General features: G+C 40.9%; 1 protein-coding gene across 3 annotated transcripts; it reads left to right on the forward strand.

Annotated features, from left to right (window-relative positions):
* Positions 1 to 517: 517 nt before the first annotated feature.
* Positions 518 to 13,741, forward strand: ap1s1 (adaptor related protein complex 1 subunit sigma 1). 3 transcript variants are annotated; one of them, XM_083937590.1, is made up of 7 exons: positions 518 to 677; positions 768 to 839; positions 1,777 to 1,810; positions 5,394 to 5,572; positions 8,611 to 8,719; positions 8,843 to 8,980; positions 13,484 to 13,741. In XM_083937590.1, the coding sequence occupies exons 4-7, from the start codon at positions 5,394 to 5,396 to the stop codon at positions 13,529 to 13,531; spliced, it is 474 nt and encodes a 157-aa protein (XP_083793716.1). In that variant the 5' UTR covers positions 518 to 677; positions 768 to 839; positions 1,777 to 1,810; the 3' UTR covers positions 13,532 to 13,741. The 3 variants fall into 3 exon arrangements, with proteins under 3 accessions (XP_083793716.1, XP_083793717.1, XP_083793715.1); XM_083937591.1 differs by lacking the exon at positions 768 to 839; XM_083937589.1 differs by lacking the exons at positions 768 to 839; positions 1,777 to 1,810.
* Positions 13,742 to 14,056: the final 315 nt, after the last annotated feature.

Consider the following 14,056-nt stretch of genomic DNA (forward strand, 5'->3'; position numbering starts at 1 on the left):
GTTTTTGCCCGTCTCCGCTCACTCAGCTGCTGGGAGAAAGAAGCAGCTGCAGGATTGGAAAACTCCATTTCACCCAGTGTCAGCCTACAGTAGCTGCACCCAACAACAGACAATCCTGGCAACCAGCAATGCCCAACACTATTGGCTGCTACCATGGAAACAGAACGGGACAGAAAGTCATTGTCAAACCCGTAAAAAAAAATAAATAAATAAATTAAAAAAAAAAAATATATATATATATATATATATATATAATTATATATAATATATATTACTAATTATATTGTTTTATGGAAAATCAATACTTTCATTCTGTACCCCTCAAAACTCGGTTTATCATTTAAAAAATAAACTTGAATAAAAGAGAAAGTAATTAAATATGTAATTAGTACATTCCAGAGTTACCGGATTGGCAAAAGTCCCCTTCCTCATCAAGACCAAGTTTTACCTGAGAAGCGAAACTCAGGGCAAAAACAGTGCGAGTGTGCGCATGCTCAGTAGAGGCGGAGTGCTCGGCGTAGCGGTGGATGTGTTGCGCTCCAGTTACCCGGTACTGTACCTGACAGACATGCCCTGTCAACGTTAGCTGCGGGCTACTCCTTTACGTGGACCAGCCGGTGTAGACGTAGTGTTGTCTTGTGACTTCGCCGTAGTTTAAAAACAACCTCCAACAAATGGTAAGTTAACCTTAACTGCTTCTCTGTCGCTTAAAAGAAATGAGCCGGAGCTAGGCGCTAAGCTAACGCTAGCAAGGTGTATGATTTCAGGAAGTGTCCACCTGCGCTGCTTCACCTGGCTGCCGTCAGCCTGCGAGCTAACAGGCCGTGTGACAGCATAAGGTGGGGGACTGTCCTGTCTTTCTAACGCACTGTGGGGCTTTTAGCCAGCGAGTGGCCCGTGTAATGTTAGCTGCATCTTAGTGACATGCAGTAATGTTAAAGTGAAGCATGACAGGTCGTGTTACTTTAAGGTGTGAATAAATAATTGCCGAGCTTCCTCGTCGCAGTAACGAGTCGAGGCCCAGGTTTTAGTCAGTGTCAACAATGGAGGTGACAGTCAGGTGACTGTGTCTAACTACCTGGCAACCTGCAGCTTGCACAGACAGGAGTGGGTGAATTATTAGATGAAGGTACACAGCAACTATTCATTTTTCACTGTGGGAATGTATTAGCACAGCACATGGACAACAGTATGTGTCCAAATATGGTGTGTAAACGGCCTCTGATACTGGCTTTATGACAGTTGCTGATGGCAAATAGACTGAGATGTAGTTGGGGAAGCCTTGTCTACTGTCTGATTACTGTGTGTGTGTGTGTGTGTGTGTGTGTGTGTGTGTGTGTGTGTGTGTGTGTGTGTGTGTGTGTCATTTACACTCCATGCTATAGATGGATTGTTATTTCAAAGAAGATAAAGTATTGTGTGTAATTTAGCTTTAGGTTTAAAAAGACTAAGGTTCAGATGTGTCATTTTCTGTTTCAATTCAATCACATTTAGATGTGTGAATTCAGCTTCAGTGCAGAGCTGTCAGCTGTATCAGTCCAGATATAAAACACTGTTAGATGAGACTTAGCCTTAGCGGTTTGTCTTGCTTACCATAATAGGAAGCTGAAAACAAGTGGGCCTAATATGCCGTATACGCTAAATATCTCTGTGTCCTAAAAATCAGCATGTTCTGAAATAGCTCATTAGACAATATTTAGATAGCCTATTCCAAGTACCCTGCTGCTGTAAAGCAAACAGGAACCACACCTTCCACGCTGTCTCTTTGTCATCTAGATCGCTCAGAGGTAAAGACTGCTAGCAGGTGGACGTAAGTAAAGATATCTTCGGTGTACAGTAGATTTGTGCTATGATTGTGTGAGTCGTAGAGTGTTATAAAAGCTGTAATAACCCCAAAGTCACTGCATTATATGTTGATATTCGAGGACGCATGGTCAATAAAATGCGCCTGTACAGTAGGCTAGCATCACATGTGGGCTTAGTGTGTGTACACTTTAGCTGCACTTACATGTTTGTTTGTGTGTGGAGAGAGTATCACAGTGCCTGACTTCAGACATTGAGCAGTTTCTAATTCATATAACACTAAATTCAGTACATTGTACACATTTCCTCCCGGACAACTTTCCAAGCTCACGATCCTTTTTTGTTTGCCAGACTGTAGTTAGAAATCTGATCATTTAAGAGGGATTCATCAATTATTGGCCATGCCCAACACCCAATTTGTAAGGTTGTTATAGCTGATGTGTTGGCATACAATTGGCTACTTAGACATTCAGCAGGTACTACGCAGAGCAATGTTATCATCCCACTGCAGTCCCGTTACTGGCGAAATGAGAGTGCAGTATTTGCTCTAAAATATCTGGCTCTCATGATGACAAAGGCTCTACAGTGTTTCCCCCAGGTTTACAGCGTTGGGAGGGGGGTGATGACAAAAAAATGAAAGGAATCATGGTTGTTTCCAGGGCACTGTAGCAGGTTGCCTGAATGTTTTTTTGGTAGCGTGCCAGTCTGTGTTTAATCAGACAGTTTAATGGTTAGGTTCATATTGAAAGGTCAAAAATAAATGAATCGGTGTTAAAAGGTGTAACAAATCACCAGACAGAAGGATCCCAATTAAACAGCAATAATCAGATCCACAATGCAAACTCAGTTTAAATCAGTGTATCACACAATGAGCTACACTCGGCATCAGAAAATGTCTTTTAAATAATTGTTCAAAAGGTCCAAATAATGTTCTCCAACAGAAACAGAACAAAGTTAAATCAAAAATCACTTTATGGTTTCTAGCACAACAAACTAAAGAAAGAATTTCAGTTTGATTATTCTGTTTTAATTTTTTTTGTAGGAGTGAATCACTGATAAGTTTCAGTTTCGTTTTCCCCCCGTTAGGAGTGGAGCCCTTTTCCCAAACAATTTAACAAACAATCTTTGAACAAGTGAATCTCCAAGGGGAAAACGCTGCTCTATGTTTACCAGCACCCGCCAGGCTCCAACTATGTCTGTCTGCTGTTGGGTGATGGGCAGGTAGTTTACTGAACAGTGGGACATATCAGAGCCTTTTTACAAGAATCAGCTGAGAGGTTGATAAAAGCATCTCAGACTCAACCACACTCCATCATGGTCGGGTCTAGATAGTAACCTCAGACTTGCAAAAACTCTTGCAAGTAGTGATCGACCGGTTCATCGATACATTTGCATTTATTACGTGCATAAATGCAAATGTGTCCAGGCTGCTGCTTTTGCCGATTCTTTTCCCCTGCCATTATGTATAGATAGGCATGTACAGGCAGCTCCGTGTTGCTGCAGACGCCTTTTTTAAGTTCAATTAATGTTCCTTTTTTAGAAATTCGTAACATTTGTTATCACCATTGTGTAATTTTTAGGATGTAGATTTAGGGAGCAAAAATAATATAGTCTCCAAATATCCGCTCAAGGAAATCAGCAGTCCGTATCGGTCATTGGCTTAGGCTGATAGGAAAAAAACATTGGTATCGGCTTCAGCCCTAAAAAAATCCATATCGGTCGATCCCATCTTGCAAGACTCCCTTACAGCATATACTTACCGTAACTAGGGGTGCACCGATCCAACTTTCAGTGTCGACACTGATCCGATATTAATGTTGAATTAATAAAGTGTACACCTCACCATGTGGAAGAGACTAAAGGCATCAGGCTTGACTTCGACATTACTTCCCTAACTTTGTATGACAAAATGTAACAAAGTAACAAATAGATACAAATGTACTGAGTTATCGTTTATTTTTATTTTGTTATTAAAAAATGTGCAATTGTCCGCCAGCTTAAACTTCTGAAAATGAAAATGAAATGACGTTTTTTTTGTCAGTGTTGGGGCCGATAATCCGGTGTTAATAAAGGATCGGTGCATCCGTAACCTTAACTATCAATTGAAACTTTAAATGTGCCTCAATTATAAAGCCATTCCATGTTGTTGACCGTGGTTTTTGTTATTTTAAAAGTATTGTTATAGCACTGGTATTGGAAAAACCCCAAACGATACCCAACCCTATCCGGCTGTGAAGTTGTGATGTAACTCCCTTTCAGAATATGATTTGGGGTCCAAACCGGTCCAAGCCTCGTATTTCTACAACACAGCAGTGTTGTGTTGCCAGTTGTTTGAACAGATCTGAGTTTTTAAAAAAACAACGTAATTGTCATTTTATCTCTTTCTTATGGATGAAAAAGGTGTCTAAGTGACGTTAGAGGTGATTGTAATTGTTCACATGTTCAGCCGTTGTGTCTGTTTTATTTCAACGGAGCGTTTGGACCCAGAAATCGTATTTTGAAAGGGTGTTACGTCAGACTTAACAGGCGGAGTGGATCCCAGTTCTGTTTTCATAAAATGTTCCCTCGAATTCTCAGCTAAAGACTTCCAGCAGCTCTGTTCAGAATATCCAGTTAATGAAGAAGGCACAACTCAGTGCCACTGTAAATGGGTAAAAAAAACCTACATTTCCATAGTCGGCTCCTACTGAAATATGTCCATTATAACATTTCTCCCAAATCCAAACAAAATTGTCCAACCCATAGCCAGTGTGCTCTGTGAGATAACGCCTCTCACAGCCAGTAGTCAACGTGCTAGCAGATTTGCTCTCTAGAGTGCGGGCTCAGCTGCCCCCGGTGCTGGGCAGAGTGGCCCGTTGAGTCTCCCATGTCAATGTCGGACCGGGACAAGTTATTGACTGATACTCCGATTTCTAATTGACACTGATTAAATATTAAGAGTTGTGGAAGAGAGTTTGGTGTATTCTTTATTGTACACTGTGTCTCCATTGAAATGTTGAAGTTTTTCTGTGTGGGGAGAAACCAACTGTTGATTGATGAAGAAGTGGACATCTGTGCCGTGCTTCTGCTCCTAATTATTGAAATGCACCACTTCCTGTAGATGTTTCACATTAAAAGTCTCCCAGATCAGGGAGGGATTGCGTCCTTTGAACTGGTGGAAGGCTTTTAATGTGATACCTTTTTTGCTGTGCTGAGTTTCTTTGATAGAGTTAAGTGGTTAGAAATGATTAGTAATAAAACAATATAAGTGTTAAAAAGGAGAATTAGGAGCAGCAGAGTGGTGAGTAAGACATGTACCTACCATTGTTCATCACAACTTTGTTCTTACTTCCTCATTCATGTGTGGACTAGGTGGTATTCAGCACAGTCATGCAATAAACAGTGAATAAGAAAACAGTGGTAAATCAGTGGTAAACATTGTTAGAGGTTATATATATATATATGTATATATATATAATATACTCGTCACTTTGTCTCATTTATTGGCAGTACTTCAATGTGGTAGATATATTAATCCCCTGTCATTAATGCTTTTCCTGTCTCTGTTCTTTCCCTTGTTTTGAATGCTTTCTGTCCCTGTCTGTGTATAGATGCGTTTCATGCTGCTTTTCAGTCGTCAAGGGAAGCTGCGGCTCCAGAAGTGGTACACCGCCACAGCTGAGCGCGACAAGAAGAAGATGGTCAGGGAGCTGATGCAGATCGTGCTCGCCCGCAAGCCAAAAATGTGCAGCTTCCTGGAATGGAGGGACCTCAAGATTGTCTATAAAAGGTAAAAACGCCAAATCATAATCTGAATCCTCAAAATGTTTGCACTGGTTTCTACTGGGCGGCTGGAAACCTCTTCCAGAAGTGTCCATGTCAGTGTCTTTAGTGAGGTTCTTGGCTCACCATGGGCTAAGTGTAAGTATAAAAGACAACAGGCAAGAGTTCCATCAACTTTATTAATGTTAATGAGCTGTGGCTGCTCACTTCCTCCTTGTGGTGAACACCAGTGTTTATTTAACAGGACAGGCTGCCTGGATATCCTACATATAACCTAGAGCTCCAGGCTTTTCAAACAGTGTAATGCATGAATTCAAATATTCATAAATAAAGATCCATAAAATACACAAACCATGTAATATATTATTACAATGATTCTATTCTACATGAAGCCAGTTAGCACCGGAAGCAAATGTGTAGTTCTTCTGAAGTGCTAAATACCCTAGTGACTCAAATTTACTGATATTACCAGTTTCATTAAGAAGATTGTTTAAAGTCAAATCTATCTAATTGTCTGTTAGGTTCCTATCTATCAAAGTGAGTTAAATCAACGGGGAGTGATCACATGACCCACTAATGAAAGCGCTTGTTTTGTCTGTGGGGACTTTCCTGCGTCAAAATTAAATGTGCTGTCACAGTTAGTGACACTTTTTACTAGGGATGCAGCTATCGATTGATTAATCCAGTTATCGGATAAAAGAAAAATTATAATTTTGTGTAAATCTTTTTAATAATATGCGTTTTTTTGCCAAAAAATAGGGGTAGGTCTATTTGGTGTGGTAACCTAACAAGGGTGTGTGTGTCTGTTTGTGTTTGAGTGTGTGCGTGAGAGGGAAAGAGAGAGAGATGAGATGTGTGTGTGTGTTAAAGGCAATACACTCGCAATAATTTACCATGACTAAGTTTACTGTTTAAACAATTCAAAGTGGTGCATAAATTTTACGTGACACATGACAAAGACAGTTTCCGCCCTACTTTTTACGTTGTTCCCCTTCTCTCTTCAGAGCTCCTACCAGTGTGCAGTGTGTGTCATGTAAAGGGTAATTACTGACGTCATACTGTCGACACTGTTTTGGTTTCCAGAGGGAACTCTGGGAGATGAGGTCCCAGAGGCACACCTGCAGTTACATCTTACCACCAAAGCAGACGCTAAAACAGGAAAAAACTTACAGATTACAACTTTACCTCCCCACAAATTAAACAGTTAATAACTAACACAATCATTTTACCAGTCATTTAACCCGCCAGTGGTGTGCCTTTTAAAAAAAGAAAAAAAAAAAAAAACCCTATATATATATATATATATATATATATATAGTTTCTCACTACTCAAGTAATTTTTCAAACAATACTTTTGTACTTTTACTCAAGTAGTTATTTGGATGAGTACTTTTACTTCTGCTTGAGTACTTGTTTTTGCAAAGTAACAGTACTTTTACTTAAGTACAATTTTTGGATACTTTACCCGCCTCTTGTCGTCACAAAGGACTGTGAAAATGTCAAATATAAAATAAGACTTTTCACCGAAGTGCCGGTAGAGAGAGATTATGATATTGGAAATAATAATTAATTGTCTAATAAATTGTATATTCATTACTAGGGCTGCATCTAATTATTTTCATTATCACGTGTCTTTTTGTTTTGTCTACAAAATAATGAAAACATTTCCCAGAGCCCGAGTTGACATTTGAATTGTTTGTTTGCGGTTCAAACCCCACAGATAACATGACAAAAACAATATGAAGCCCTCACATTGCCCAAGCTAGAACCAGAGAACATTTTGCATTTTATCTTGAAAAATGAGAGAAGGGAGTAATTGATTAGCAAAGTAGTCGATTCATTTTCTGTCTACCGACGAGAGGCATTTGAAATCAGTGATGGTTGGATTTCATGTCGCAGTAAAAAGTCTTAAAGGTGTCTTAAGGAAAGCAGCAGATTCTCTGGATTTGTGAGTCTACTCTTCACTTTGGTTCCCCTCCCACAGACCAATAAAAGTTCTTGTCTGTGTGTGGGCTGAGCAGCATCAGATTTTAGGTGGGTGGAAAGGGTGAGACCCAGCATTCGACTCTCATTGGTCTGACTGCACACGCACACACACACACACACACTCAGATCAGTGTGTGTCAGTGCTCATTACTGCCAGCAGAATGCAGAGGTGGACTAACAAAACAAAGGAGCCTGTGCGTGGGCAGGTGGGTGGGAGATGAGTTGAGCACAGAGGGATTTCCTGCAGTGGAGATAAACTGAGGGAACACTGCAAATGTAACAGAAGCTCTGCTGCACATCACAAACCTCCTGTTAACCATTGTTTTTTCACACGCCAGGCATTTTTGGATAGGTTTTTAATTAAGCAGTGTTATTGTCAAGTGATGAGATAGTAATTGTGTCCTAGTTTCAGGGTTCCCAAATGTGAGGATTTGAAGGATGGAGGGTTGGAGGATTTGCCTCTTACATTGTAGTAAATTGAATATTGAAGCATTAGTTCTGACTGTTTGTCAGGGAAAAGGACAAGCCAATTGATGAAGTCGGCTTGTCTTGTTGGATATTTAAGATCAAATCAAATGTAAAGAGTTGTCCCAGTGGGCTTCCAAACAGACTCTGGTGCTGTTTGTTTGTGGAGAGGAAGCAAAACAGACAAACAGCAGATTTTACTTTGAATGCTGGTCTCATGAAGACACAGTGGTTATTACTTCATATGTCTACATGCATTGGTGCATTTTGATAAAAATGTTTGTGTTTTCCAGCCCTGCTTTAGAGGAGAAGAAGAAGAGTTCCTTTATTAAACCCGCAAGGATCACTCTATTATTATTATTCAGGTCACACACACAGAGGCCTGAAATACACACATGCACAAACAGGACCTATATACATGCAGCAGTTGCACCTCGGCAGTGCGCAGGAAATTAACTGGCACCTCTCAGGAACTCGAACCGGCGACCCTACGGTTCCCAGTCGAGTCACCTATGGACTGAGCCCCCTCATTATGTCAGATGGTATTATATTGTTTACAGATATTGTTTCTGTTTTGTGTGTGTCTTCATGCAGATATGCCAGCCTGTATTTCTGTTGTGCAATTGAAGAGCAGGACAATGAGCTGATCACACTGGAGGTCATCCACCGCTTCGTAGAGCTTCTGGATAAGTACTTTGGCAGTGTAAGTCATAGACGTGTGGTTGTCTGTGCTGTTAAGAGCCAAGGGAGAAGTCGTATCTCCGGAGAGCATGTGAAGAATTCCCCTGCCGTAGAAAACATTGATGTCTTGTGTCTGTTCGTGCAGGTGTGTGAGCTGGACATCATCTTTAACTTTGAGAAGGCCTACTTCATTCTAGATGAGTTCCTGATGGGAGGAGAGATACAGGACACATCGAAGAAGAGCGTCCTCAAAGCCATTGAACAGGCTGACCTACTGCAGGAGGTAACCTTGGCTTTAGGGTTTTACCAACTGGGGTTTGGGTTTGGTGTCTACATCAGTTAGCACCCCTGCTTACTCACGCATGTTCAAAGATAAAAAGTGCAGTGTCATCCCTGTGAGTTCTGTAAGAAGAATAACGAACAGTAACCAGGGGGTCCAAAGGGACTTCACGGTGCATTCAGGTTCACCTCTTAGGCCCTGTTTACACGACAGCGCGCCCGGATGACAACAACAAAATATTTCATCAGATGTGCCTTTCGTTCAGACGACGACAGCGTTTTTGGGGCTTAACAATGCAAAAAAGTGAAGCCACCCTCCAGAGTGGAAATCTTAATAACGCTCCACCGTTGTGTTTCTGTGTAAAGGGGCAAAAACAGACTTCCGGTTATGGCGAGGTGCTAGGTAGTCGCGATTTTTTACCTCTGCTGCTAGCTTGTGGAAAAATCCTACAAAACTAACCAAAACTTGATCCAAACTTAGACGACGCGAATATAAAACTACATGGAAGCAAAAATGCCACCAAAGAGCAACAAAAAAGACAAAAAGAAGTCACGTCATGAAGATATACACTCCGACGGAGAAGAAATGAGCGACGCCGTGCCACCCGTCATGGCGGAGGACGGTGAGGAAGAAGATGGTGAAACGTATAATTCAGGCGAGAAAACTAACGAAGATATCATGAAAGCCATAATATCCTTGAAAAGTGGCCTGTATAAGAAAATTGACGTTGTACAACTAACGATGCGCGCCGTGCATTCCTGCACCTGCTTTTTCACATCAGTAATTGTTAGTTGTACAATTACTGATGTGAAAAAGCAGGTGCAGGAATGCACGGCGCGCATCGCACATGCTGAACAACGGATTTCAGATGCTGAAGATAATGTTAATGAGCTATTAACCAAAGTCAACACACTGGAAAATACCATGAAAACCCTGACTGATAAAGTTGATGACTTGGAATGTAGAAGCAGACGCAACAACGTGAGGTTGGTGGGCCTACCGGAGAAAGCAGAGGGCCAAGATGCTACAGCTTTTCTGGAGAGGTGGTTGCCGGAGGCTCTGGGGCTGGAGCCGCGTGAGGCTCCGGTAATTGAACGGGCGCACAGAATCGGTATCCTTCCTTCTAACCCAAACATCGGACGTCCACGGACTCTCATAATGAAAGTCTTAAATTTCCGAGACAAGGAGCGAATGCTGAAGGCAGCACGAATAAAAGGGAAAATCCTATATGGCAATGAGCAAGTACGCTTTCACCCGGACCTTTCTGCTGGGGTACACAAGATGCAGCGCAGCTACGATGAGGTGCGAAAGAAGCTGCGTGACAAGGGGATAAATAAACACAGGATCATCTTCCCAGCGCGGCTCCTTGTGACACACAATGACAGATCTCACCTTGAAATGAAAGACACAGCCTTGCTATCACTTGATGCGGAGAAGGCCTTCGACCGCGTCGAATGGCCTTATCTGTTCGAGGTTCTTGTCCGTTTTGGATTTGGAAATAGATTTTGTAAATGGGTCAGATTGCTTTGTACAGAACTTACTGCAGAAGTCTTAACCAATAATGTGGTCTCTAAACCTTTTGATATCTCTAGAAGTTGCCCTCAAGGAAGCCCTCTATCCCCATTACTGTTTATTCTTGCAATAGAACCACTAGCAATAGCGATTAGGTCGCAAACAGATATTTCTGGAATTTGGGAGGGTCACCTGGAACATAAAATAGCCCTTTTTGCTGACGATGTAATTTTGTTCCTGAAAAAATTAAATAGTTCCATTCCAGCACTCATAGATCTTATTGAAAACTTTGGAAAAATATCTGGATATAAAGTTAATTATTCAAAATCTTCTACAATGTTACTTAATGAATCAGAGAGGATAAATGGCAATGTTAATGTCTCTCCATTTAACTCTACAGATAATTTGCCATATTTGGGTATTCAAATTTTCCCTGAGGTGAACAAGATTTCTCAAATAAATTATGAATCACTGCAGGAAACAACAACCTCATCTCTAGAACGTTGGACATCATTACCAATATCAATGGTCGGAAGGATAAATATTCTGAAAATGAACATCCTGCCTAAATATCTTTACTTATTCCAAAATATCCCCCTGCCCCCTCCCTCTTCTCTGTTTACTAGAACTAGAAAATTGTTTACCAACTTCATTTGGCAAAATAAACGTCCAAGATTACGCTTATCCTTAATATATCTTCCATACGACCGAGGAGGCCTTCAATGCCCAAACATCAAGTGGTACTACTGGGCAACTCAACTGCGATCCATCATGTTCTACTTTTCTTCTGGGGAAAACCCTGCCTGGAAGGACTTGGAATCCTACTCGGTGAAGCCTAACTTACCACTTAACTTGTTTTTATATTCAGCGGACCTGAAGAGTTTAAAAAAACAAACAAACAACCCTCTTGTATTAAATATGATTGACATCTGGTTCGATACTTGTAAATATTTGAACATAAATCCATCTTGGTCACGTTTTAGTCCTATTTGGGGTAATGCATCTTTCAAACCAGGGTGTAGTGATCCAGGATTTCGAACATGGGCTGAAAAGGGCTTAAGGAAAGTGCAAGATATGTACAGAAAAGATAACGTATTTATGTCCTTTTCAGAAATATCAACCAAATATAACATCCCAAAAACGCATTTCTTTAAATACCTTCAAATTAGGAAATTTATATTGTCATCTCAACATTATTCATTGGACATACCTAACATTTCCTCACTAGAGACAGCAATTACAGGACACTGTTATGGTAAAGGTTTAATTTCCTCGCTGTATGATTTGCTCATATCCAGATCTGACGAATCTTCTAATCATAAGTTAAGACAGTGGAATGAAGATATTGGGGATGAAATATCATTAGAAAACTGGAAAGGGGCATGTATGAAAGCTCAGAAACAAACAATTAACAGCAACTTGAAACTTATTCAGTATAAATGGCTGATGCGTACATACATAACCCCAGTCAAATTGCACAAGTTTAATGATAACATCCCTGATACATGTATTAAATGCAATGAAGAAAGAGGAACGTTGTACCACTGCGTATGGGAATGCGTCAAGGTGAAATCCTTCTGGCAAGATATCATTAATATGATTGATCAAGTATTATCTAGGAAGTTACCGCTAGACCCCAAGCTTTTTCTTCTGGGTATATACCCAACTATCCCACAACTACAAAGTAAAGAATCTAGGTTTGTAGATATTTGCATATTACAAGCCAAACGCATAATTTCCCTTAACTGGAAAAATGTTGATGGACCAAGAATTGGCAGGTGGATTAAAGAGATGGCATCAAACATGACAATGGAAAAGATAACATACATTATTAGACAGAAACAACATGTTTTTGATGCCATCTGGAGACCTTTTATATGTTTTTTAAGACAAGATGCCAATGTTGGTAACATGCTACAACAGGAGGCTCTGAGAGAGTAGAATGTCCATGTGGTGCAACATAATGTCCTGAGAAAAGCCCTCGAATTACATCAGTGTTACAATGGTTTACAATATTCATCTATTTAGTTAATTAATCAATGTGAGGGTGTGCATATATGTATGTACATCTGTGTCTATGCTGACATGTATATACGTTTTATATATATTTTATTTGTATTTAAATTTTATTTTCATTTTTTTTATTTTTTACTTTTTTAATTATTCATTATTTGCTCTATTTTTATGTTATTCCAATTGTTTTAATACCTCTTTCTTATACTTCTTTGAGGGGAAGAGGGGATGGGAGGGAGAACAGGGAGAAAGTTTGCTGCAGTGCTTCACAGCTCCGCGTAGACACCTGACGTGGATACTACATTGAATTTCACAAGCTTTAGCGTCACCGTATGCACGCAGATTTCCCCCCCGCTTGTCCAGACGCTCGTCTAAACGCGGAATAAAAAGTCAGAATGCAACGCCACTTTTGCGTTTCCTTTCTAGATCGTCTCCGAATAAACAGGACCTCAAATTCTGAGAAACCCAACCTGTGGGTGTAAAGAACCCTTCTGCCATCAGTGGCTCTTCTTTGTGACTTAGCCGCCAAGTCAAGTTCAACCCAAAAATGTAGGATTGTGAAGTTGACATCAGGAGTCAAATTGGATTGTGGATTTGGAGAATCGTGACACCCTCAGTCACAACACAAGGACAATCATTTTCAATCTAAATTGTCTTTGTCAGTTTTTATCAGTTCACACAAATGAAGAATGGGACTAAACAGGTCTAAAGTTAAGATTTCCATCAGACCCTATCTGATAAAACAATAGCTTTCAGATCTCAGAGCTGCAGAAATGTAGCGAGGTTCAGCCCCTGCCCTAGGTGGCCTGTTATTTCCCCAATGCTTCAGGATTGCATATTGCCATAATGTAACGTGTTTGGTAAAGGCTTGACTGTAGTGAATGTCGTCTGTACCTCTCAAAGCAGGCAGCTCCATGAAATGTCGATGTGTGTATTTGTTGTTTTCTCTAAATCTAACCGATTCTGTGTTATCCCTTACAGGAGGACGAGTCCCCCAGGAGTGTGTTGGAGGAGATGGGCTTGGCGTAGTACACAGCAGAGTTGTGAGAGACTACAGATACTAAGGCAGAAGGCGGGATGAGAGGGGGCGGGGCAGATCCTGGGATCGAACATGCTTGGACTGACACCGTTGGTCCTGTGTATCTTTGGCTCTGGGGGCCGATGTGCAGCGTTCAACTGTGGAAGAGATTTTAAGAATGGAAGATCGCAAATTGTGTGTTTGTGTTTGTGTGTGTGTGTGTGTGTGTGGGGGGGGGGGGGGGGGTAGAGGAAATGGGATACATTTGGACTTGTGTGAGTGGCGGGGGGAGGGGGGGGTTCTAAAGGGGTGAGATGGAGTCCAGCTTTGCTTATCAGAGAGTTCCAATAAGAATCCACAGTCACAGTGAGGCAGCTTTGACTATTTGACTGATGCTTTGATGCAAAACGGCGGCTGAACAGTCACACCTTGTGCTTAAGGTTTGTCAAGTACAGAGTTCGGACAGGGTCAGGGGTCTGGGAAGTGAGATTAAGAGACAACACTTAAAGGATAAGTGATGTTATTTCATAGTTTTT

This window comes from Echiichthys vipera, assembly GCF_963691815.1.
Source record: "Echiichthys vipera genome assembly, chromosome: 22".
NCBI classification, from domain to species: Eukaryota; Metazoa; Chordata; class Actinopteri; order Perciformes; family Trachinidae; genus Echiichthys; species Echiichthys vipera.

Excerpts from the sequence above, each read along its gene's own strand:
- ap1s1 (XM_083937589.1), top strand. Across the intron at positions 5,573-8,610 it reads CTCAAGATTGTCTATAAAAG|ATATGCCAGCCTGTATTTCT; the intron begins GTAAAAACGCCA and ends GTCTTCATGCAG. Across the intron at positions 8,981-13,483 it reads AGGCTGACCTACTGCAGGAG|GAGGACGAGTCCCCCAGGAG; the intron begins GTAACCTTGGCT and ends TATCCCTTACAG.